At 48.6% G+C, this 25,298-nt stretch overlaps 1 protein-coding gene across 2 annotated transcripts in view; it reads left to right on the top strand.

Annotated features, from left to right (window-relative positions):
• The window catches only part of LOC144166799 (TATA-binding protein-associated factor 172-like), an 89,934-nt gene extending 67,426 nt beyond the window's left edge, over positions 1 to 22,508 (top strand). For both annotated transcript variants that reach the window (XM_077696291.1, XM_077696290.1), the window contains exons 27-38: positions 2,745 to 2,893; positions 4,062 to 4,226; positions 5,761 to 5,898; positions 6,703 to 6,854; positions 7,533 to 7,674; positions 9,455 to 9,793; positions 10,164 to 10,283; positions 11,056 to 11,204; positions 11,712 to 11,846; positions 12,148 to 12,355; positions 14,272 to 14,363; positions 20,106 to 22,508. In XM_077696291.1, the coding sequence (XP_077552417.1) occupies positions 2,745 to 2,893; positions 4,062 to 4,226; positions 5,761 to 5,898; positions 6,703 to 6,854; positions 7,533 to 7,674; positions 9,455 to 9,793; positions 10,164 to 10,283; positions 11,056 to 11,204; positions 11,712 to 11,846; positions 12,148 to 12,355; positions 14,272 to 14,363; positions 20,106 to 20,391 (2,075 nt within the window). In that variant the 3' untranslated portion in view covers positions 20,392 to 22,508. The remainder of the gene's footprint in view (positions 1 to 2,744; positions 2,894 to 4,061; positions 4,227 to 5,760; positions 5,899 to 6,702; positions 6,855 to 7,532; positions 7,675 to 9,454; positions 9,794 to 10,163; positions 10,284 to 11,055; positions 11,205 to 11,711; positions 11,847 to 12,147; positions 12,356 to 14,271; positions 14,364 to 20,105) is intronic.
• The last annotated feature ends 2,790 nt before the right edge of the window (positions 22,509 to 25,298 follow it).

Genomic DNA, 25,298 nt, shown 5'->3' with positions numbered 1-25,298 from the left:
TTTTGTCAAATCACTGTCACCAGTAGCTGATGGAGGCATGCAGTTCTCATGTTCACTGAAGTCTACATTGCTTTTGCTAAATGCACCACTGTAGAATGCACGCGATCACAAACTGGCCATGCTGCTCCGCGAACAGCGTACACATGAAAATGCTCTGGAATCCAGAAGGCCCACGCTGAACATTGTGCTGCACCCTAGTGCAAGAAAAAGGAAACTTCAACAAACAAAGTTCACTTATCCCTCAAGAGATGGCGCATCATGTATAGAAAGAATGTGGGCGCATCGTAGGAAGAAAAACCACGAAATTTAACTGAGTACCCAACTTGGGTGGTCCCCGACATCAGACCGCTATGGCTGTGTTGAGTTTTTGGGCAGGGCCCGACAATGGACTGTAAAGGGTTAACTTTCACCCAGTGGATGTCCGGTGTAGTCTCAATTGAAGAGAAGCGACATCGTCCCTTGTGACGTCCCTTGTGATTGTGACATATTCAGGACGAGTAAGTGGTGGCGTGCAGAAGTTCACTTCTGGTCAGGGAATCCGAGACATATTTTTTTTTTTTTTTTTACTTATTTAGATAAGTGCCCACAAACAGCATGACGCCTTCAGCGTGGTGCACAGAAGAAACAAGGGAAAGGATAGAAAAGGGAGATGTGTACAATGGGGAAAAAAGAGTATAGTAAAAATAACATCAATGGATCAAACATTATGAGGCTGACTCACACGATTCTACAACGCAAAAGAAGACACTCAGAACACACTCAGAAGATGTGTACCATAGCGAAAAAAGAGCATGAGAAATGAAAATAACCTCAATGGAACAAGCATTACATGGCTGACTCGCCTGATTTTACAACACATAAGTACACACTCAGGCTTTAGATGAATTTTTAACAGCTTGCACAAAAGTGCTGTAACGATCAAAGATACTCAGATCAGGCACTTCAAGTGAGTTGTAAAGGAGTTGCATGCTCTGGACAGGACTTTTATGATTGACGTCAGGATAAAATAGCGGCGAGGAACGGCATCGTGTGGGGACATGAAAATTGATGGAAGTTAGCAAATCGGCAGAGTCAACAGCTCCATGAATGAGCTTGTGAAGAAAGCACATATCGAGGAGTGTTCTTCTGTCACTCAGTCTGCTTAATCCAGTGTGGTCGAGTATTCTGTCATACGTGTAATATATTTTCCTGAAAAGGTAACGATCATAATAGATTCTAACAAATCTCATCTGGACTCGTTCCAGAGACAGTGACAAGTATTGAGGAACTGAGTTCCATACAACCGAGCAGTACTCTAGCCGGGAACGTACAATAGCCCGAAACAGGGACAAATAGCAGGTAGGATCAGTGAACTCTTTCGTGACACGTGTTACGAGTCCAAGGGATTTCATTGCATCGCTGGCTGTTTTTTCAATGTGGTGTTTAAAACTTAGTGATGAGTCAATGTGCACACCCAAGTCCCGCACTGTTGACGCTCGAGCAATGGAACCCCCATGCAGCTTATACAAAAATTGAATCGGCACCTGTCGACGATGGTATGATATCACATTGGTCTTTGATGGGTTGATGCGAAGCATGTTTGCTGAACACCATGCTGACACGGTGTTGATGTCATCTTGTAGAAGAGAGCACTCGCTAGCCCTGTCTATAGGCCGAAAGATCTTAATGTCATCAGCAAAGAGGAGCATTTCAGAGTGTTGCATGCGCTCAGCCAAGTCATTGATAAAAATCAAGAACAACAAGGGGCCCAGGTTGCTTCCCTGAGGCACTCCAGAAGTTGAGCGAAATTCACCAGAGAAACAGCCCGAAACTCGCACAATGTTTGTACGGTTAGACAAGTAACCTTCAAAAAGCATCAAGTACATCTTACATATTCCATAGTTGTCCAGTTTCTGTAACAGCAAGGAGTGTGACACAGTGTCGAATGCCTTTGACAAATCAAAGTAGATTACATCAATTTGGTGTCTTGAATGCACTGCAGGGACCACTTTGCTAAGAAAAGCACACAGATTTGTCACAGGTGAACGATGAGGAATAAAGCCATGTTGTTGTGTACTCAGCTTCTGGGAGAAGTAAGAGTAGAGACGGCTGTACAAAATAAGCTCCAGAACTTTGGACAGAGAGCAAATCAGTGACACAGGTCGATAATTGACCACAAGGGAAGGGTCGCCAGACTTAAATATGGGTGCAACAATTGAGTGTTTCCAAGTGGTTGGAAAGACTCCAGATTTTATACAGAGGTTGAAGATGTGTCTCAATAAGGGTGTAAGTATCGGTCCGCAGCCCTTAACAATGAAGCTAGGGATGCCGTCGTGGCCACATGATTTTTTGGCCTTCATTTTTCTAAGGGCTTCACGAATTTCCGTCTCTGTCACTGGCGTTGCCGCCAGGCAGTCTGCCTGTAAGGTCTTATCTGCATAGTCAGTGTTGCCAGTATTACCAGCTGAAAAACTGGAACTGAAGTGGCATATGCAATGCAGTGGCAGTTGGGGCAGAAGTGAGACATCCCACAGCCAAAAGGACACTAGAAAGAGGGGAGAATCCTTTAGTAGATGTGAGTTGGTGAAGGTTAGGTCAAATCAAGCTTCCCTGGCAATGTTTGCAGCATAAAAAGAATGCATTCACTGCCGACTTTGCGAATGTTCTGAGTCTTATATGCTCGGCCAACGTTAGAGCAGGAGGAGGTCATTGCAGCCAGTCCCTATTTCCTGAGTTGTGCCCTTGACGATGCTGACCACCGCCAGGTGTCATCGAGAGCCTGTCGCTGGGCGTGGTGCCGTACCTGGTCTTCTTGGTGGTGCCCGTGCTGGGGCGCATGAGCGACCAGGACGAGGGGGTGCGCCTCATGGCCACCCACTGCTTCGCCCACCTCGTGCGCCTCATGCCCCTCGACGTGAGTAGTGCTGGTTCTTGTCCACCCGGGGGGTTGGGGGTGGCCCTTCGCAGAGGGCGCAATATCGAAGCGGGTGGCCACTCAGGCAGCAGTCGTTTTGAGTCGCACACCGCTTTTGCTACTGCCAGCTTCCTACTGTCGAGTTGGTAGGTTTCAAAATTTGTGCAGCTTGTCTTTCAACTGGAAGGAGGTAATTTTAATTTAATTTCTTTTTCTTCAGAATAGTCTCAGCAGGCATTGGTATGTGTGTCTGGGTGTTGTATGTCGTGGTGGGTTGTGCTCGTATTCTGATCACAGCAGTTGTTTTATTGTTTTTCAATGAGATCTGAAGACATTGAGCATGTTGCCTGTACATGCATGACGCTGTGGGCCTTGTTTCATCCATTGGTTTATCTAAGGCTACAGCTCTCATTAGGGCTTGGGTGACACGCAGAATGCAATATGGTGGTGTGGTGATGTTGGCGTGGGTGCTGGAAAGGGGGAATGCAACTGCTGGTCCTGCATTGAGAAAGGCTGTGGGTGTGAGCACATGAATTTATTTTGTGTGTTCCAGAATTTTTTAGCGGAGATGCTACTCAAAGGCACTTCTTCCTTGTTTTTCTAGTAAATGCTTTGGAACTTTTGTCACAAATAACTTTTTCTTACAGATATTAAAACTGTTATCAGATTTTATGTCAGCTCGTTAGTTAATTAGTACAATAGCAAAACAAAAGGTTTTTTGCCCCCAGTTTTTCACCATCAAAACTTTCATGTGCAGTATCGTGCAACAGCTCATTATGCTCATCATGAACTGCATTGTACACTTAGGAGCCTAAAGTTACGAGGAAAAAAATTCTTACTATGAAAAAGCCTGGTGCGGTAGCTCTGTTGCTAAGGCATTCTGCTGCTGAGCACGAGGACGCGAGTTCGATTCCTGGCCGCTGCGGCCGCTTTTCTGATGGAGGCGAAAGGCGAAAACGCCCGTGTACGAGATTTCGGCGCACGTTAAAGATCCCCAGGTGGTCGAAACTAATCCGGAGCCCTCCACTACAGCACGCCTCATCGCCTGCGTTGCGTCGGCGCATTTAACCGTGCAGTCAATCAATCAGTTTGAACCGGGAGCTGGTTTCAATGCCAGTGCGGCATAGGGAGGGAATGACCCATCCCGCTTGTCTCCTCGCCTCTGCAGGGAGCTGGCATCGAGGAGGCGTCGGGTGGCCCCGCCCTGTCGGCTGAGCTCCAGGAGCGTCGCACCAGTGAGCGACACTTTCTGGAGCAGCTGATGGACGCGAAGCACGCGGACAACTACCAGCTGTCGGTGCCCATCAATGCTGAGCTGCGCTCTTACCAGCAGGCAAGCAGCCAGGAGAAGGAAGGAGTCCCTTCCTCGTATTGCACCCCCTCCTTTATACTTCTTTTTGTGTGTGCGCTTGCATGTGTGCATGGGTGAGGGAATGAAAAAGATTGAGAGATTGTTGCTTGCACATGTCACTGGACCCTTGGTTTGCACACATGGGCAGTAGGCTCCTGCCAACTGTCAGGTTGTAGGTGTTTTGCTTGAATCGTACATTTGTGAAGCTTTCGGAATTTACCATACTTACCCGATTTTAACGCGCACTTTTTTTCCGGAAAAATAGGCCGAAAAATCGCATGCACATTAGAATCGGATACAAAACCGAAACTGGCGAAACAGCGGAAATTTCGTCCCACCCATCGCCATCGCCATTTCAAGATGGCGCCACAGCTTTTAGCAATCATTTTTCGGACGCAGGAAGCATAGGCTTTTCTATCGGCGTTCACACAAATCGTCAAATCGTTCCACTTGCGCGCTTGATAACAGCATTGGCAGCAGCAGCTCGCGCGTTCAAAACAAGCGGTCGGCTGAAGCGTGCGCCTCTGGAGAAGCTCGAGGGATGGGCGTGCGAGGCATGGGCCACGATCCCATTGACCGTGGTTGAACGTTCGTTCAGAAGAGTGGCATCGCAAACGCGCTTGACGGCACCAAGGACGAGATGTTGTGGTCAGCGGAGAGCGACGAGGAGTGAGATGAGTGGGATTGCTTCGGGAAATAAATCGCCCGTTTCTCTCGCGTTCGTTTTTCTTGCTCACAAAGTTCCGTGCGTGTTACAATTGAAGGTGCAATTTTTTTTAAGTTTTTTGCCTGGAAAATCGGGTGCACGTTAGAATCGGGTAATTACGGTAAGGCAACGGGTTTTCCTTTTGCGGCCATTTACCTAGCCCTCCGCGACTGTCGCTAATGGCCACAGGCTTTTCTGTGTGCCTGTGGTCATGAGTGTCGTGGAGGGCACATCAATGTGTTCACCTTTCAACCCTTCCCGGCCGCTTTTGCATGAGCAGGGGAGGGACCAACAGTGTTCCACATGGGAACGGAAGGCTTGACCCTGACCCTATTCGCTGGCTGCAGCTTCAGCATAATGACGACCAAATACTTGCACCACATAAATGCGGATTCTGATTTAGCAGTGTTGCTTCAAAATACTCTAAATGACCATTTCTGTGCCTCTTGTAAACTTGCTGCCTTGTTTTGTCCCCATAAATTTTTGTTTACCCCCTAAGTCAACCCCTACCCTAGATTTTTGTTTACCCCTAACTGGTCAAGTCATCAACAGTATCTTCAATGTACTGGTTAGATTCTTAGCACTTATTTAGCTCTGTGTAAGAGCTTAATTAAGCATTGGCTAGTGCAACAAAGCCACCAAAATGTAAAATCTTAACTCTGAAGTATAAAATGCCTCTGACCTGCTCTTTGTAGTGATAAAGCTGCATTTTCCGTTGTGGTACAGTTGCCCAAAGAGATTAAAAGTATTTCAATGTTCCGTGGGTAGGCGATAAAAAAAAAACTTTCCCTGCCCATTCTCCCTTATCAGGAGGGTGTGAACTGGCTGGCGTTCCTAAACCGGTACCGGCTGCATGGCATCCTCTGCGACGACATGGGTCTGGGCAAAACACTCCAGTCCATCTGCATCCTTGCCTCTGACCACCACCAGCGCGAGATGCTCTACAAGGTATGATTGGCACTGTGTGTTTTTGTGCGCTCTTGGTTACACGTTTTGGAGCCTGGTGGGACATACGCAGGGGCAGATTTGCTGTGGTAGTGATTGGTAGAATTACATTTGACGTATGTACCAGCACTTCTTGTGTATCAGTGGAGCGTTGGCTGGGGATGCGATTATAGCTTCAACCCTGTTATGTTCACCAAATCGGCACCAAAATTACTCAAATCAAGTGCAGTGTTGTTAATGTCGTTCCTGTGATGTGAAACATGTAGTAAATGTGTAATGTGTGGACACAACCCCGCATTTTATGTGCACTGATTTTCTGTGTAGGTAGCATCTGGAGAGTGTCTAGTTGCTCGCGAAGGTTTTCCTTTTCTTTTTTTTTTCATTTTGCACCATTGCAGGCAGAAATTTTGTAAAAGTAACTCGGTCAAAAGAATTTCCTGCAAGTTGTGGAATTAAGAAAAGGTTACGAAGACCAGGCTTTGTGGAAATACGGTTTGAAATTCTACTTGGCAATCTACTCACGTTCTCATAAGCATGTACTGACGAGTACATCTACTTATGAGTTCTTACTCGCGAGTACAGGTGTTCACGAGTCATGCATGCATCAGTTTGTACTTGTGCATACATGTTTTCACAACTTTGCTCTTGCAAGTAAATACTGTGAGTTTGGATGTGCACTCGGGACTTGCGAGACTGAGTCGTGTACAGTTCGTGGAGCTGGCCAGACTTCTGCCTTTGCACCCTCCCCCCTTTTGATTGCTGCGAGAGTGCAATTCTCATGTCCACCCGCTTGGCCCCCCCCCACAGGAGACACAGCGTGCGGACGCCAAGCCCCTTCCCTCGCTGGTGGTGTGCCCGCCCACCCTGACGGGCCACTGGGTGTACGAGGTGGAGAAGTTCGTCTCCGCCCGATACCTGCGGCCCCTGCACTACACGGGGCCGCCCGTGGAGCGCGCCAGGTGGGCGTTTCTCGTTTCTTGAGCAGGTCCTCGATCTATAAGGGACTACTGTGGTGGCTAGGTCGGCTGCTGATTTGGGATAATGCCATGTGTTAACAATCACGGCACATTTCAGTTTAGCTACAAAAAAAAAACTGTGGTTGGTTCCTCTGTCATACGAGTCGGTAAAACACGAAAGTGAAATGTGCAGCAAAATCTGCAGCTGAGCATGATTTGCGGGTCGGCGGCCGTCTTGTGGGTGTGCTTGGCGAGCGACGCCCTGCTGGCGGGTTGCTTCAACAAAGGTGTACTGGCGTCATTTCCGTGACGGATGTGACATCAGTTAAATCTTGGTGCATCCTGGCATGAGACACTTTCGTGTTTAAATATAAAACCCGAAAATGAACAACCCTAAGTATAACGTACCCTTTAGTACTAAAGGTTGCTTCCCCACAAGAAGACCCTGTGTGCAGGGGTGCACCCTTGACTGGCCGTGTGCTTCGTTGTACTGCCGTCATTTCTGTGATGGATACATCAGTGAAATCTTCGTGTATCCCGGCACAAAACACTTTCGTGTTAAAAACTAAGCACTGTCCTTCTAGTGTCCTTTTCCTCCTAACATTGTTTGGCCAGAGTGTTTCGAACGATGTTCTGCAGTGGCTCTCTTGAGTGTTTGACACCATCGTGGTTTGGGTTCAGGCTGCAGGAGAAGGCTCGCAAGCACAACCTGGTGGTGGCCTCGTATGACATAGTGCGCAACGACATCGACTTCTTCGGCAACATCCGGTGGAACTACTGCATCCTCGACGAGGGGCACATCATCAAGAACGGACGCACCAAGGTGAGGGGGCATGGGGAGACGGGCAAGGTGTTTCTCTGCCCTCTGGGAGCAGTTCACTGTTTGGGCTGTCTTCTGATTCATAAACCCATTCCTTGCCGCACCCATGTTTTTGTGGGGCTTGACCGCTCTGAAGCACCCGTTTTGGCTGCAGGTTTTAGGCTTCATGGACACTTGGGTTCTGCAGAGTCTTTTGTAGAGAGCTGCAGATTAAGTTTTCTGCCCTACAGGAAAAGCAGTAATTTTGGATAGTCTAGCAAATAATTTGTTCCCTGTTGCAAGAAACAAATATCTTATAAGTGTATGATGTTGAAATGTAGAATGGTAAATTTTCTTTGCAATGGTAACTGTTTCAAACAATATTTATGTGAAAAAAAAAAGCAAAAAAAGCAAGGAGTGTGCAAGTGTCTTTACTACAGTCGAACCCCGCTACAACGAACGCCGCTTCAACGAAATTTCTGCTTCAACGAAATATTTCCAATTCCCCGTCAGCTAGCCATAGAAGTCAATGCAACAAAGTCCTCGCCACAACGAACCATTTGTCAGGCTTGCTTTCGCTTCAACGAAATTTTCGATGATTTGGGCTGGGTTTGAACAATTATTTTACAATAAAATAAGCATAGCGCCAGCTATCTGTAACTTTTTATACATTCAGGACGCTTAGTTTCATCGAAAATGCGCGTTGCGACCACACCGCCACCCAAAACAAAACAAAAAAATAACTCATAGGCGCACGCCATTGCTTGATGGTGATAACGGTGTGGCTGGCCGTCTTTACACGAGGCGCAGGCGCAGACCCGCTTCGCCAAGGCGGAGCCCCAGAGCTACAGCCAATCCGTATCCAGTTGAAATTGCATGAATGTGCTCCGCTGCTGGCGCAGTGCCGTCATGTATGCTGTGAGCAGCTGTCCTTGCCGTTTTCCGTCTACCATTCTTCATAGCCAAGAGCGAAAATCATGTTTGCGTGTTTGGTCTTGAAGCCTAGTCATCCTATCTTAGTTGCGAGCGCGCGGTCATGTTAAATGCAAGCGCGCGCGTCTTGCCTGCCAAGGTCAGTAGCTGCCGTGCCCTGTCAGAGGACAAGATAACGGCACTGCTCCTGCCACAAGCGAGAGGGGGGCTTCCCACGGCCTAGCAGCTATCTGCAAGTAATCAGCTCGGTGGGCACGCCTTGTTGTACAGCGATACGTTTTGCGCCTGCATATTTTCACCCCCCTCCGTAACGCGTTCTTTGGGTGGTGAAAAAACAGATAACCATTGGTATGTTTGTTATCCGAATAAACATGAGTTATTGCGCGTCACTCCTTTTTCTAAACATTGTATTATGCTGCCAATGTTGCGGAAACGCACGGGGCTATTTTTCTGGCCTTTCCGTGGTGTGTAGGGGCAGATTTCGCCTCAACGAATTTTCGCTTCAACGAAATTTTTCGCACGTCCCGTCAATTTCGTTGTAGCGGGATTCGACTGTACTCAGTAGATGGCTCCAGCTCTCGGAGCTCATTCGACTCGACAAGTGCCACATTCAAATGGAAAAACGTCAAAATTTGAATTTGAAAGTGATCATAAACTGCTATCAATTTGAACTGGTATGGGCAGCAAGGTGTTAAGGTGCGGATTAGGGGGAATTTTCAGTGAACATTGAAGATCCACAGGTTGTCAAAATTAATTCCTAGCCCTCTGCTCCATAACACCTCATAGCACGGGCACAGCTCTGCCGTTTAAGACCTTACTTTGACCAGCTCGATCGGCCGTGGTGGTGTCTCATCCCCCTCTCATCCCGCAGCTGGCGCGTGCCCTGAAGCAGCTGCAGGCCAACCACCGGCTGATCCTGACGGGCACGCCCATCCAGAACCAGGTGCTGGACCTGTGGTCCCTGTTCGACTTCCTCATGCCCGGCTTCCTGGGCACCGAGCGGCAGTTCGCCCAGCGCTTCTCCCGCCCGATCCTGCAGTCGCGCGACGCCAAGTCCTCGTCGCGCGAGCAGGAGGCCGGTGTGCTGGCCATGGAGAGCCTGCACCGGCAGGTCCTCCCCTTCCTGCTGCGGCGCGTCAAGGACGACGTGCTCAAGGACCTGCCGCCCAAGATCATCCAGGACTACTACTGCGAGCTCAGCCCCCTGCAGGCACGTACTGTCTCCCCAGTCGACTCTCCTGTCGTGCCTTCAAGCGCTGTCTTGTTGCGCCACTAGTGAGTTCTGATGCAGTGCCTTGAGCATTGTGGCAACATGCTTGGTGCGACTACAAGAGAGCGTGTTGCCATGATGCTAAACCGAAAGGCAAAAACCTTTCAAAATTTCAAAGCACGTTAAAGATCCCCAGGATTTCAAAATCAATCTAGAGGACACCCACTACGGTCACATGCGCCTTCGGTATTGTGCCAACATTTTCCGCAAGTTGGCTAAGTCATACATATGCGGTGTGGGCAGCCTTTTGTGTTGATGGCTGTGGTAGAAGCTGGGCTGGTCCTGGACCGTCACGTTGGTTCCCTTGCAGGTGCAACTGTACGAGGACTTTGCCAAAAGTCGAGCAAAGAAGACCGTGGACGACTCGGTTGCTGCCACTACTGGAGAAGAGGAGCCGCCCAACTCGCACGCCACAGCCCACGTGTTTCAGGTGGGCTACTGCCAATGTCAACGGAGGTTGAGTCGTGTGGCCTGCTTTCTGTAGGATAGTGGTTTAGGAGAAACACTAACTGCTCCAACGGGGCAGTGACTTCGTTTGCCCTCCTGCTTTTGAACTGCCTTCGGACTGCTTTTGGCAGCTAACAGTGTGGGCAGAGGAGTTTATTCATTACCAGGCACTTAACAGCTTTGCTCCTGGGAGCTTCTAAAATGCCATGTCAAAAAAATACTTCTGCAGCGGGTTCACCGTAGAATGCCCCTTTCCTCATTTGTGAGAAGTGTAGGACCCTGATCTTGTTGTGTAGGACGCATCAGTGTGGTCCATTTCCAACTTTCCCTTGCTGCTCAACGCTCCCATCCCAGCAGTTACATTGGACATCCTGTTGTTGAGGCTTGCCTCGTGGAAGCAAAGACTTCGTTTTTAATGAAGAAAGAAATGCAAACAGAGACCAGAGGGATTTGACAGTCGGGAATGTGAAGGTTGCGGCAGGTTTCGTTAGTGGTGGTACGACCCTACCACATGTTCAAGTGATGCGAGCAACAAATGCATATGGCAAATCATCCACTACACAAATAGCTGCATGGTAGGACCTTTCCTTTGTTTTGGTAGCTTCTGAGCACCCTCAGGCACAATCCTAGAACGGGGCACCGAGTGTAGCTGGACATGATTGGGGACAACCATGCCATGTGTGACTGACATTGTCAAATGTGCAATGCGGGTGCGGTGCCTGATGTCGCGTGCCCCTTTCCCCCCTTTTCTGCAGGCCCTGCAGTACCTGCGCAAGGTGTGCAACCACCCGAAGCTGGTGCTGCAGCCCCAGCACCCGGAGTACAACCGCATCATGGCCTCCCTGGAGCAGGGGGGCACGCCCCTCTCCGACATCTCCCACGCCGCCAAGCTACGCTCGCTCAGGTACTTCTGTGGGGGACGGGCCCCCCGCGTGCTTTGTTGTTGTTCTCTTAAGAAGGCTGGCACATCACGTCTGCTGTTTGGCAGTCAGTCTGCCGAGTTTCTCGCTGTGGGGATCCGTACAGTGGAGTAGGGACCAACGCGGTTAGTGAGACATGGACAACATTCAAGAATTTCCCACCATACTAATGTCAAAGTCCACTAGTCGTCTTGGTGCATGTCTGTTTGCTCCAAAAAGGCTGTCAAAATTGTCCTTTTCGGAGCAACAGAACCAGCTCTGGGGCAACCAGTGGAGGCCACCATAGGATTGCGGATTGACACTCCTTTCCCCCCTGCAAAGCACACTCAAATTTCAAGACTGGATTTGTCAACTAGAGTGCGGTTGGCGACGGTCATTTAATAGCGTTGAAGAGACGAGATTGCAGTACCACAGTTGATTACAGATAAACGTGTCATACCTGTGGGCGATGCTAACGGCTCACATGCCCGTGCGTGTTGTTGCCCGTGCAGGCAGCTGCTGCTGGACTGTGGCATTGGGACGGCATCGGGGCAGCCGGAGCAGGAGAGCGTGGTGCACGCCCACCGGGCACTCATCTTCTGCCAGCTCAAGGGCATGCTCGACATTGTGGAGAAGGACCTGCTGCTGTGAGTGCCTGCCCTCCTTCCCCGTGCACTCACTCGCAGGAATTCCTGCCACTTCACTGAGAAGTTGCACTGCCGTTAGGGTTCTTACGCGCGGTGAAAAGCTTGCTTTGTCAGTGGAGTCATACTGTTTGCTAGCATCGGCTGGAGGGGTTCAAAGGGGATACAGAAGACTATTCCCATACGTTGAGCCAGCCGGCTACGTGGTTGTTTGGCCAGTGTAACTGTACAGGAAAGCTTTCTTTGGTGGTCGTGCGAGCAGACAACAGTGAATGCCTTCCCTTCCCCTCCTCTCCTACTACAGTGCGCACATGAGCAGCGTGAGCTACCTGCGTCTGGACGGCAGCGTGGCCCCGGGCCAGCGGCAGGCCCTGGTGCAGCGCTTCAACGCAGACCCCTCCATCGACGTCCTCCTCCTCACCACCCAGGTGGGGGGGCTGGGCCTCAACCTCACGGGCGCCGACACGGTCATCTTTGTCGAGCACGACTGGAACCCCATGAAGGACCTCCAGGTGGGCTCCCCTTCCCTCCTCCTCCTTCCTGCTTCTTTCTTTCAGAGGGGTGGAAAAAAGGAAAGGGTTCACGAGCACTTACATGGTGCATCCCTGCCAACTTGTGCAGAGCACTTTAGGGGCTTGCCTTGTCGTCGTAGCTTGCTCACTGGGCCCAAGTAGAGCCCCACGGCGTACCGTCGTGGCAGCTGTCGTCACGGCATCCCACAGAGGCTTCGAAAGCCAAGCGGTCTATATAGTCTTAAGCATTCGAAACTCGTCAATCGCTGGCACTTGCCAGCGCAAAGAAAACTGCAAAGATAACTGCAGCGCAAAGAAAACTGCAAAGAAATACCGCAAAGAAAACTGCAGGTACATTTGAGGTGAAATATACATATACAGTCGATCCCGCATATACCAAACTCCAAGGGGATCGCAAATAAGTTCGATATATCGATAATTCGATATGTAAAATATTTGCTTTCGCATAAGATTTCCGAGGGGATTTTGGACTGTTCAATATATACAATAATTCAATATGTCTGGGTTCGATATATCCGGGATCGACTGTATCGCCGGCAGCGGCCGCATTCATTTCGTTAGGAACGCTTGTTGGGTTGGTTTTTACCGTAGTAAGCGAAAAAAAGTGGCAGTGCAATGCCGGCACGTGTGGGAGGAAAAGCAAGCACAAAAAGAACAGAACTCCCGCTGGCGCAGTTTCCGGCAGGGGGAGTGCGAGCACTGTGAAGGAGGGAAATTTGAGATTCGTTGGGCAAACCTCCATCGAATTCCTCAGGGGGAGGTTTGTCAGGGCGGCAAAGAGCAGAATGGGTGGTGAGAGTGAGCAGATAGCTGCGGCACAGCCCATTATGGCGAATCACTGCTCTGGACTTGCGACGGCTTTCACATTGAGTGGAACGGCTTTAATTTTTTTCTCTTGTGATGTACCAACTCCTTGTTATTAAGTGCCGATCACATTAGGGGCCCGGCTTTTCATTGTAGCTTGTCCGGGATTATGGTGTCAGGCACCAAAACAGAGGCTTCAAAAAAATCACCGCCTCCCCTGGTTGGGACCGAACCTGGGTTCCTTGCGTTACAAAGACTATGTCAATCCCATTCCGCCACATCAGAGGCACACGTTCCCCGTATGCAAAGTGTTGGGGGCGACCTCTGCACTGTGCCGTTGCCACGGACACTGCCGTTGCTAGACTGCAAATAAGCACACAATAATATAAAATAAGGAAAATATGCATTGGCACATTAATTACGCAAAGTTAAGAAAAAACTCAACTCAATGCAGTGCCTCTTTATAGGCCCTTTCACGGGCTGTGGCACCCTCTCGTGACTACTTTCGGTATCAACACCAGGCTGGTACTGAAACTAGTCCAGAAACTAGCCACAGTCCCTCTTGGCGGGGGAGTAGGAGGAATGCTGCCTGTATCAGGCAGCATTGTTATACAAGCAGCATTGCAAAATCCTGGACAAACACTAGGTACTCACTAGAATAACACAAGGGAAACACTGGTGAATCACTGCTCCGCACTTACGACAGCTTTCCCGATGGCTGGAACTGCTTTAATTTTTTGGAAGGCACCTTGGGCTCCAAAGAGCATGTGCTTCATCCATTCTGTTCTGCCCAATTTATTCCTCGTGTTGGGCTGTGTGTGCAACTGTGTACTGAAAAAAAAAAAGCGATAAATGTGGTTCGGTGGTGCAGTCAGAGGTCGATGAAGCATAGAAATTAATGTCATTGTGGCTAGCACGGGAAATCTTGACTTTCTCTTTTATCCATCCACTTCTAATGGAGCTCTTGTTTTCACCCTGGTGTTCAGAGTGTTAGAGCTAAGATGTGTGGCAGCAGCCGTGCCATCACCATCGTGGAATTGTGTGTGTGGTGCTTGTGACCTGGAACACCTGCTGCTCTGTCTCTGTGGCAGGCCATGGACCGTGCCCACCGCATTGGCCAGAAGAAAGTGGTCAATGTCTACCGCCTCATTACCAGGGGCACCCTGGAGGAGAAGATCATGGGGTGAGTACCTGGCACGGGTTCTGCCCATGCTTGCATTCCGTGATCCCTTGGCTTACCTGTGCTTACTTTTAGTGTGTGCTAGCCACCTGTTTCTAGGCACAACTACCAACCCTCCCAAGTTGTGCGCTACTACAGTCTAATCCCGCTATAACGAAGTCCGCTTCAACGAAATTTCCGCTTCAACGAAATATTTCCAATTCCCCGTCAGCTAGCCATAGAAGTCAATGCAACAAAGTCCTCGCCACAATGAACCATTTGTCTGGCTTGCTTTCGCTTCAACGAAATTTTCGATGAATTGGGCTGGGTTTGAACAATTATTTTACAATAAAATAAGCATAGTGACAGCTATCTGTAACTTTTTAAACATTCAGGACGCTTAGTTTCACCGAAAACATGCGCGGTGCGCCCACACCGCCGCCCAAAACAAAACAAAACAAAAACTCATAGGCAGACGCCATTGTTTGATGGTGATAACGATGTGGCTGGCCGTCTTTACATGAGGCACAGGCCCGGTTCGCCAAGCCGGAGCTACAGCCAATCTGTATCCAATTGAAATCGCACGAATGTGCTCCGCTGGCTCCGCTGCTGGCGCGGCGCCGTCATGTATGCGTTGTGACTCGTGAGCAGCTGTCCTTGCCGTTTTCCTTCTACCATTCTTCATAGCCAAGGGCAAAAATCATGTTTGCGTGTTTGGTCTTGAAGCCAAGTCATCCTATCTTAGTCCCGAGCGCGCGGTCATGTTTAATGCAAGCGCGCGCGTCTTGCCTGCCAAGGTCAGTAGCTGGGGTGCCCTGTCAGATGATAAGATAACGGCACTGCTCCTGCCACAAGAGAAAGGGCTTCCAACGCCTAGCAGCTATCTGCAAGTAATCAGTTCGGTGGGCACGCCTTGCTGTGCAGCAATACGTTTTGCGCCTGCATTTCTTCACCCCCCTCCGTAACCCGTTCTTTGAGTGCAGTGAACACAGATAACCATTGGTATGTTTGTTATCTGAATAAACATGACGTTATTGCGCGTCACTCCTTTTTCTAAACTTTTTTTTTTTTTTTAGCTGCCAATGATGCGGAAACATACAGGGCTATTTTTCGAGCCTTTCCGTGGTGTGTTGGGGCGGATTTTGTCTCAACGAATTTTCGCTTCAACGAAATTTTTCGCGCGTCCCGTCAATTTCGTTGTAGCGGGATTCGACTGTACTCATTTAAGGGGGGACGTGGCTTTCAAAATCAACTTTTTTATTTCTTTGTGGATTTTGATGAAAATTGGCACAGCAACTGGAAATGCTTCTGTGATAACACCATAAAAATTTGAAGTTAATATTTTGATAACTTTTTTATGTATGAAATTTTCTTTCTGTTCCGCTTGTACCGAGCTCGAGCGGCTTATAAAACATGATAGAAAACTTGTTCGAAGTGCTTTGCATTCCCAAATGAATGGACGAGGTCGTGACAGTTTTAGAATTTTTTTTTTACAACACAATGTTTTTTAGTTTTCATTTTTTTAGAGGTTAATGTGCAATAGGCATGTTGACTGTGAACGATTATGTGAATAAAAAAATCACAAAAAACAAATCTGGAAAACCAAGAGTGTCACGACCTGAACTGTTCATCAAGGAATGTAATGCAAGAAATGGAATCAAAATAGACCCAGCGGTCACAAAGAAATCCCTGGTACAAGCGACACAGGTGGCAAAAAAAACTGTTTTGAGAAAACGGCTTCCAAAGTTGCAACATAGGTTTCACTTATCAAAAGTCGTCACGGTTGTAGCCTTTCATGTCCTTTTGAACATGGGGCTTCTGGAATGCCTTGCCTTGAAATTGGAGTGCCTCTCACAGCCTTCCTCTTTCCAGAAAATATCATTTTCAGCTCCTCTGTGAAGAGTACATACCCCACTTTGCAGATCAAATGAAGGGGGAGATAGGTTTCAATGGGCTTTCAATGCAAAGTAGGTTAGCTGGTTGGCTGTATCGCACTGAACAGCCTCCTTTTGCAGTGTTGTCACCATGGCAACAAGTTAAGCATTTTTTTTACTTAAATTTGAACATTTTTGGCTTTTTTTTATGTTTTATCATCTTGCCTGGCACAGCAACTTAGTACTCATACGTGCAGGTGTTCATTGCCAAAAGTTTGCATACCATAAAGATGAAAATGAGCTACTTTGAAGCTTGGTAGAGTATTCTGCATAACTCCCAACTTCAATGCAAGAGCATATTTTTTTACTACTTTTGACATTCAAGGCATCCAATATTTCTCGCAGCAAAGCCAGTATGCCCTGAGCAATGGAATCAATAATTTCACTAAAAAATCACTGTTAAATGCTGCGACAAACGTACATTTTTAATGCAGAGAACATATTTTTATTCCTATATTACTAACTCAAACCTGTTTGCATGAAAATTACAAGTGCACGGGAAACGTTGCGCAAGAAAGGCGATATGGCTCGCGCGCATCTTAGCGCACGCTTACCGCGACATATCGAACTTTGATTACAGCTGATATGGCTGGTCAGGTCGCTTTTAAGATTAAATCTAACGACGCAGGCATTAATTACAACTACTGGCGTTCAATCGTAACCGGTTGCCCAGTCATGTGCTGCCCCAATGCGCGTCGGCTATGCGCGTCGGCTATAAACCGGCGTTTTTCCCACCTTTTACACCGTCTCATCCCGACCTTTCTTTTTTCTTAACCCCCGTTTGACGCTGCTTGATATGCAAAGTTTCTAAGGCAGGCCAGACCACTTGCTGAGCAGACGCAAGCAACCTGGCAGGTGGCAGTTAACCTTTGGCAGCCCCATACACAACAGTAGAACGCCAGTGTGCCGACTGTGAAAGTCAGTCTAGGCGGCCGGCGCACTGCAAATTTTAAGCTCCCATTGAGCCAACAAACGTGAAAACGCATACAGTGCAACCCCACAGTGGTGACCGAACACCCGCTCTCCTCGCTCGCTAGTGCCAAGTTTCTTCCTTTCGCAACACTCTCTCTCCTCCTCTCTCTGCTCTCGGCTGCTTTTAAAGCTGCAATTTCGCTTCGTTCCTTTTTTTCTTGCCTTTCATGTGGTGGCCATGCTCACACTATTGTTCATTTCGCTTGGCGTTGGCAACTTCCCACTCTCGCCTTTTCTTTCCTTTCTGAATTTCCTCAGGCGTGTTGGCCTTCCCAGCTTATCTTGTCTTTGTGAGGCCCAGGGCTGGAGGGCTAGCGCAGATGCCATGGAGGGGAGGGGGGCACAAATAGGCATTTTCTTCTTATTTTTTTTTTTTTTAAACTTCGCTAAAGCTTCACAAATTACGCAAGAACGTGCTAAATATACTACAGTGGAATCTCGGTCATACGAATCTCAAGGGGCGGCAAAAATATTCGTATCACCCGAAAATTCGTATCATCAGAAAACAAGAAAAAATGGAAATGTGCTGCGCATGCGACAGGCGGCGGCAATATGGCGTCGGCTCTTGCCGCGAAGAGGTGCAGGTAGCTTCAGCAACCGCTTCTAACCTTTTGTTAAAACGGAGCTCAATGTGTAAATTAAATTGCTCATGCGGGAAAGGAGTTGACAGTATGGGAGAAGCACTATAAAATGTCATCTACGCCAAATATCCACCGCGGAGGTGGCCCAGCCAGCTGCTGCTAGCGCTCCGAAATTGCCGCAATCACAATGAGGCGCGCGTCTCCCTATTGGCGCAAGTCGTGAGGCTCCTCCCAATGCAGTTAGCGGTAACCGAGGCAGAGGCTGGCGCCTGGGTGCCGGGCTGAATCGTCAGCGCGGGCGTCAAAAGAACGCGCGCTCATCGCCGACGCGACGCGCGCACACGAACTCAAGCCTGAACCGCATGCCATTCGGGCGCGTCGGCGTTTGCGCGCGCGTTCTTTTGACGCCCGCGCTGACGATTTCGCCCCCATGTCAGATTTCACCTCGCTCGTAAAATGACGCGCGACGCGCGCGGCAGTGGGAGGAGCCTGCCGACTTGCGCCAACGGGGAGGCACGCTCTTCATGGCGGCAGTTTGAAAGCGCTCCGGACAGCCCGCTGGCTCCGCCGGAGATGTTTAGGCTTACCACGGTGGCGGATATTTGATAGGCGCTTTCCCTAGCCGCGCGGACGATGCTTTACAGTGTCGTTTTCGGACTCATCAGCTCCCTTACTTCATAAGCAACTTCTTTTGTTCTTTAAAGAGCGGTCAGAAGCGGTCGGTCGAGCCACCCGCCCTACTTCACGGCCGTTGACGCCGCCATGTTGCCGCGGCTTACCGCGCCGCGCGCCGCATGCTGGTGGTATTCGCGGTGGCGTCAGCGCGCCTGTGGCTTGCGCGGCACGTTTTCGTGAGCAGAAAACGCTCCATGCAGTTCACGCTTAATGATTTTGTGCCTGCGTGCGACCAAGGCCACACGGCCGCACAAACACTCCCGCCTCCCGTCCACGCCGCAGTCATCTGCTCGCGGCTCGCGTGTTCGTATCACCCGCACCGGGTGATAAATGCGAACGGATCATCCGAATTTTTTTACATTGCGTACAATGCATTTTGGCCGGGGAATTTTGAAAATTCGTATCACAACGAAATTCGTATCAACCGAATTCGTATCACCGAGATTCCACTGTAGTTTAAATTAGTTTTTAGGCCACCTGTCACGTGACACCGGCTAACAGGGCGGCATTTACCTACCTTGGTCATACGACACCCCGATTATGCAGCGCTCTCGCGTGGCCCCTTGAAAGTCCTATTATCAGGGTTCCACTGTATTTAGTAGTTCTCCTGATTGTTGGCAATGACCATCTAAGTTTATTTGAGTTGTGGTCTGATGTGAGGCAGGGCATTTTGCTTCTGCTTACCGTATTTATTCGAATGTAGGCCGGCCCCGATTCTAAGCCGACCCCCGAAAGTCCGAAGGCGCGAAAAAAAAAAAAAAAACTTACCTCGAATGTAGGCCGAACAAAAAGGCGGTCAGCGTTCACAAAAAGAAAACACGTTTATTGAACATGAAGACACGGTGCTGGAACTCAATCAGTTTCTCTTGAAAATCACCAAGCAACTTCTGGACGATTGAGGTTCGACGACGGAGGCTAAAGCCGAAGTGCTTTATGAATTTCTGTAGCCAGCCCCGACTGGCTTTGAATTGTGCCCGCGATAAGCCTCGTTCCCTTAAAAGCTCCCTTGCTTTTGCCTGGAGCACTTCCGTTGTTACTGGAAGGGCAGCTGCTCGCTGCGTCTGAACGAAGTCGGCCAATGCCATCTCCATTTCATGGTGACGGCATTCTCGTGGTTCGGTGATTGCCAACCTCGTTGCGGCACACGCAAATATCCTCTCCCGTTGTGTCCTCCAACGACGGACATTTTTTTCATCCACGCCGAAGTCCCGCCCGGCTTGAACGTTCGACGACAACTCTGCGGCTAAAACAACTTTTCTTTTAAAAGCGGCACTATAATGGCACCGCTTCTTTTTGCACTGTCAAAACCAAACGCCACACCGCACGCAGGCCACTGTCATAGAGTTCCTCTATGGCCACTGTCCACACAATTCAAAATGGCGGCCTATGGCCCTTGAGTGGCTACTGGCTTGTCTAGTAATGTCTACAATACTTTCTTTTCTGGGTGGCGCTAGCTGCGCGCTACTTCACTTGGAAATTGGCGCGTATTTCAAAATCCTCGAATCCAAGCCGACCCTGGAGTTTGATATATCAGTATTTCAAAAAAACTATCGGCTTAGATTCGAATAAATACGGTAATAAGAGCCGTGGTTCTTGTGTTTCAGGCTGCAGAAGTTCAAGCTGACCATCGCCAACACGGTGATCACCCAAGAGAACAGCAGCCTCAACACCATGGGCACCGACCAGCTGCTCGACCTGTTCACCCTCAGCTCGGACCGGCGAGGCAAATCCGAGCCGATAGAAGCCGGCCACAGTCTGCTGGGGGGGCCCTCGTCCTCACGGGCCGGCATGAAGGGGGTGCTGGAGAACCTGCCCGAGCTGTGGGACTCGTCCAAGTACGACTCAGAGTACGACTTGGGCAGCTTTCTGAGCACGCTCAAGCCAAAGTGATGCCGTCCGCGCGTCTGTGGTTCACCCATGTGCATTTCGAGCGCCTTCCAAGCAACCGCGGTTGCATGCCTTGACGGCGCAGGTTCGGCAAGGTGACGTGCGTGAAAGTGTGGCGTTGTGTGAGTGGTGCAGAGTCGTGCTTGCCAGTCCAGGCAGGAGGTGAGACAAAGGGACTTGAAGCCACTGTGGTAATCCTGTTCGAATGGACACGTTTTGTGCTGGGACAACTTATAAAAGAAGTTTTTTTTTTTTTTTCATCTTGGTCATGTGCGAGCAAGTAGTGAAGGTGTTCTTTCAACGCCGTTCAACGCTGCATTTGTTGCTACCATAGGACTAAGTGTTGTTGGTATATTATTCATCTGAAAGCTACTTCTAGTGCAAACACAATGCACTGTGACGTGTGTCTGGATTTCAACCTGGCTGCCATAGTTCGCCTGTAGCAGTGAGGTGACAAGGTTGCCAAGCTTCTTGTTTAGGCATCTGCTAACTGTGGGTGCGAGGGTGTCTCTTGCTGTGAGGATGCCACATCGTTGCATGTAATGTAAGGATGTTTCCATCATCATGTGGGGCGAGAGATAAGGGCGTCCCATCATCGTGTGGAAGGTGGCGTAAAAAGGACTTCACCGGTGTTCAAATGTGTTCCAGTCTGAGACTGTATTTTATTGAAGCGCTGCCGGTCTAACTGGCGGTAGAAAGTCTCAACAAGGTTTTTTTTTCCAGACCTGCTCTGATGTAAAGTCGGCAGCGTAGGCTACTTTGCGATGGTTGACCTCATCGGAGTGATTTTATCCGAAGCCATACATATTTCTTAAGGGAGAGCACCAAGGGAGGTTTTTAAGTGCATCTGTGGGGTGTGTCAGGTCCCCTAGAAGCGTGTAGGTGGCTCGTTAGAGGTGAACTTTTCTCTGGCATAGACTTCTGGCTTGTAGCTTGTGAGATGGCTGACTACTTCCTCTAAGTGGCAAATAAGTATGTTTTTATAGTTGGGTTTTATAGGAGTCACTACAACTTTGTTGCGGTATTGTACAAAGATGTAGGCCGGAGTTTCAATAATTGCAAGCTACCATGAAAGGCGTAAAGGCAAGGCCTTGTGGTGTACCTGGGAGCTCTTGCGATAGCCCACTGTTGTAGCTTCTAAAGAAGCTCGAATAATTCTGTTTGGCTTAACTTTTAGCCGTGCCCAGAGAGCGCGCTCAGTGAGAGTTCCCATTTCATAACATATGTTTGCTTAGCTGATTCCAAAGGTGCTGTTTTCTTTTTTTGTGAAAAAAAGGAATGGCAAACTGTGGGTTGCCCTTTTAGAAAGTATGGCCCACATGATTGCTAATATATGCTAAATTTTTGCTGCACAATATGAAAAGCAATCTATCCATCTTTTGGCTGATAAGGGGTTCAGCCAGTCCAATACTGCAAATGTTGCATCGGTTTCGAGATGTCGTCAAGCTTCTTACGGCGATGTCAGTGTATGTGTATGAGAGCTTGTTTCAGAAGTACAGGCAACGAATACACACGGCCATATATACTCATTGTCTGACCTCTGAAACCATTTGTCTGCTCAGATGAGGACACCTTTGGGTGCCACAAATGTTTACTAAAGCGTTCAGAGGCGTTCTCTTTCTGTGTGTCTCCGTCATTAGCGTGTCATGTCTGCATGTTTTCTGGTTTTTTTCTCTTCTCCGAAACTTCCCCCGTTTTTCACTCTCTACCGTCACCACTTTGTGTCCCTCGTGTTCCCGCCTGTGTCGCTTCAGCCTGTATTGCGAGATGGTCACACTTAAACAAAGCTGAGGCTATGCAGTGGCACTGTGCGGCTCTTAATGCAGGAAGTTAAATTCAAGTTTTGTGAGCTGCTGCGGGGAAAAGGAGATGGATGACATATGGTCACTCCCGACGACTAGTGGGAAAGTTAAACCTCCCCTCCTAAAGAGTTGGAAATTGGGAGCGGTGGGTGATGGCGTTTCCTCAACGGAGGTCGTGATGCCATAGGCATTTGCCTTTCTTTGGCTGGTGATGTTGCCTTCCATGCCTCTGGCAAACATGTTGGCATAGGACGGTAATGCCCTACAACTGGAACTTGTGTTTTGTGCTGAATAAAGCATTGCTCCAGTTCTAGTGAAGTTTTGAGGTTCCTTTTTTACTGCAAACAGATTGTGGCAGTCCACAAAGCTGCATTTGTTCGCACCTGGTTTTTCGCTGTGCCTGAGTGCTCTGGTAAGCCTAAGGAATCCTCAATTTATTCTGTATCGCATCTACAAGGCTGTAGAACTATTCTCTTGCATTGATGCTGCCTACACGAAACGTAAGACTGGCAAGGAGTGTCCAGGGAACACCAAAGACAGCCAGAAAGTTTTAAGTCGAAATTTCTGCCTTCCCAAAGCCCTTTTAAGTGTTTGTTTCCCATATGTTTTTACACAGTGCCACTTGCGATGTTGCAGTTATAAAATCTGATTATTTGGGGCGTGTTTAAATGTTTTTGGAACAGTAACAAGAAATGTGCACTTCTTATGTTTGTCTAGAAATTTTAATGGGCATGCGTTGTGATGCCCTCTCCCTTTGCAGTGCCTTTTCCTACTTCATACCAAGATCTCTTCCCCTGAATGCACTATATGCACAGTGCAAGGACTTGACCGGAACAATGTATTCAATGTTCTGCCAAATCCTATTGATGGACACCAGAGGAATGTTACATACACACAAACCAGGCTTGTTTCAAGTTCTAGACACTTGTAACCAGGCCATGAAAGGCTTAAGAACCTGTATATGGTATTAAGTGGCGAACACAGTATTTACAAACCACTTCGCTCTTATTGGCGTTTGTTGAGCCCCAGGGTTCATCACTTCAATGCCTTCTGCTGCTTTACTACACTGCAGCAACACCGTGAATTGATGCGACGTCATAACCTGAAAGAGCACCACTCGCCAAATCTTCATCACTGGTGACGTCGCGTCGAGTAACGACAATACCAGCTCCCTTGCCTGTAACACTTTTCAGCCAGCGACCTTGCAGTGTCCATGTGGTGGCTTTAGGAGTAGCCCATCTCTACCTGCACAAATTCACTTGGCCACCTGACAGACAGGGTGTGTTACAGACATTTGGACCATCATGAAGTCATGTTCCTCGCTCTTCCATTTGCGCACAAACACTGGTGACAGTCGCTTGGCCTAATTGTCTCTCTCACCCGCTGCGGCGGTTCAGTGGTTAAGACGTTGCGCTGCTGAGCACGAGGATGCGGGTTCGATTCCCAGCCGTGGCGGCCGCTTTTTCGATGGAGGCGAAAACCAAAAAACGCCCGTGTGTGCGAGATTTCGGCGCACGTTAAAGAGCCCGAGGTGGTCAAAATTAATTCGGAGCCCTCCACTATGGCGCGCCTCACCACCTGCATTGCGTGGGCGTGTTAAACCCCATAATCAATCAATTGAATGTCCCTCTCGACCTCATGAGGATGCACAAGAACACTTGGGCAGCCTTTTTGCTGTAAAAAAACAACGGGGTTGTTTGTGCACAAGGCACAATATGATTGGAAGCAAAGTTGTTTGCCAAACTGTTCTGTCATATGTAGGTGCAAGTGGATGTTTAGTATGGTACTGTAGTGGTCACCACACACCCGTAGGATTCAGCATTTCCCACCAAGTGTTGGTAAGACGGGCTGAAGACAGGTTATTGCGTAACTTATTCGCATATACACACATTCTGCACATCATTGAGCTCAAATGCTCCTTTGTAGCTCACAGCTAACCAAGACAGTGTAATGCAGTCTAGGAAAACGAAGAACTGGTATTGACTACGTCTCTAATTTTTAGAACTACAGAAAGCTTAGCCTCTTAAATTAAGCACCAGCAACTTGTGAGCTCTGGTTCAACATAGGCGTGATAAATGAAGGGGGGGGGGGGGGGGTAAGCAAAGCATGGTATGATGTTAACATTGTCCAGCCAAAGACTTCAAACAGGTGATTACACCTCGTGGATTTCTGCATGGCAGCCTTGTCGAGTTTATTCACGTAGAAGTGGTTCAGGCTAAACACAATTGGAATTCACTGGAAAACTGCTGGCAAACTGCAGACCAACTAGATACAGTTACCAAACGTGAATTTCATGAAAACGTCAGTTCAACCATTTCTAATTAGGAACAAGCACAGTTTTTGACCCACACCCTTGCATATCTACTCACAGATGTATGAATATACACATACGCCTGTCATATGTTTACATGTGTGTGTATAAATACATGCATGTGTGAACATTGTTTATTGACAACACATCAGCACGCAGTGCCCACTGCTTGCCGTTTTTATAGTGGTAACGTAAACCAAATCAACAAGCCTGAGCTCTTCATATTGTTACAAGGAATGTTTAGGCAACAGGCGCTGCCTTTGAAGTCATTAGAATGAAGCTGTGACTGCTTCTAGGAAAGTGCGGAGTTCATCCTCCCGTGAACACAGGATCGCAGTAAGTTGGACGTGCCGAGCTGCCCAGGGGGGCCCTGCTCCTGGTCGCAGTAAGTCGGATGTGGCAAAGGTCGTGCAACTAGGCCGCCCGACCAGTGGAACAACCATGGCAGCAGACGCTGAAATGGAAGCCAGGAAGCCCAGAAGGAAGCCGGGGGTGGAGGGCACGACACCAGTTTTCTCACTCGTTGTCGATGGTAGCCCTTGGTGATAAAGGTTGTCCCGACTAACTAAAAAAATTAGACAAGGGAGCCGTTGACGGGTCTAGAAAATCAATACAGTGCCCAACAGAGAAAAAAACAAAGCAGACTAAACAAAACAAACTCCTAAGAAATTTAATTAAACAAACACTAAGTTAAACTAAATATCGCTACCGTAAAGTTTCTACGAAGTCCAACTTGAGAAATTCCTATCCCACCATTTTTAAGTCCCCTCACAAGACGCAAAATGCCCCGAAGCACT

Source organism: Haemaphysalis longicornis, unplaced genomic scaffold (genome assembly GCF_048455015.1).
Source record: "Haemaphysalis longicornis isolate Haplotype H1 unplaced genomic scaffold, Haemaphysalis longicornis Haplotype H1 scaffold_19, whole genome shotgun sequence".
Classification (NCBI taxonomy): Eukaryota; Metazoa; Arthropoda; class Arachnida; order Ixodida; family Ixodidae; genus Haemaphysalis; species Haemaphysalis longicornis.
Note: the sequence above shows the minus strand (reverse complement) of the source record. Positions and strands in the feature narration are given on the sequence as shown.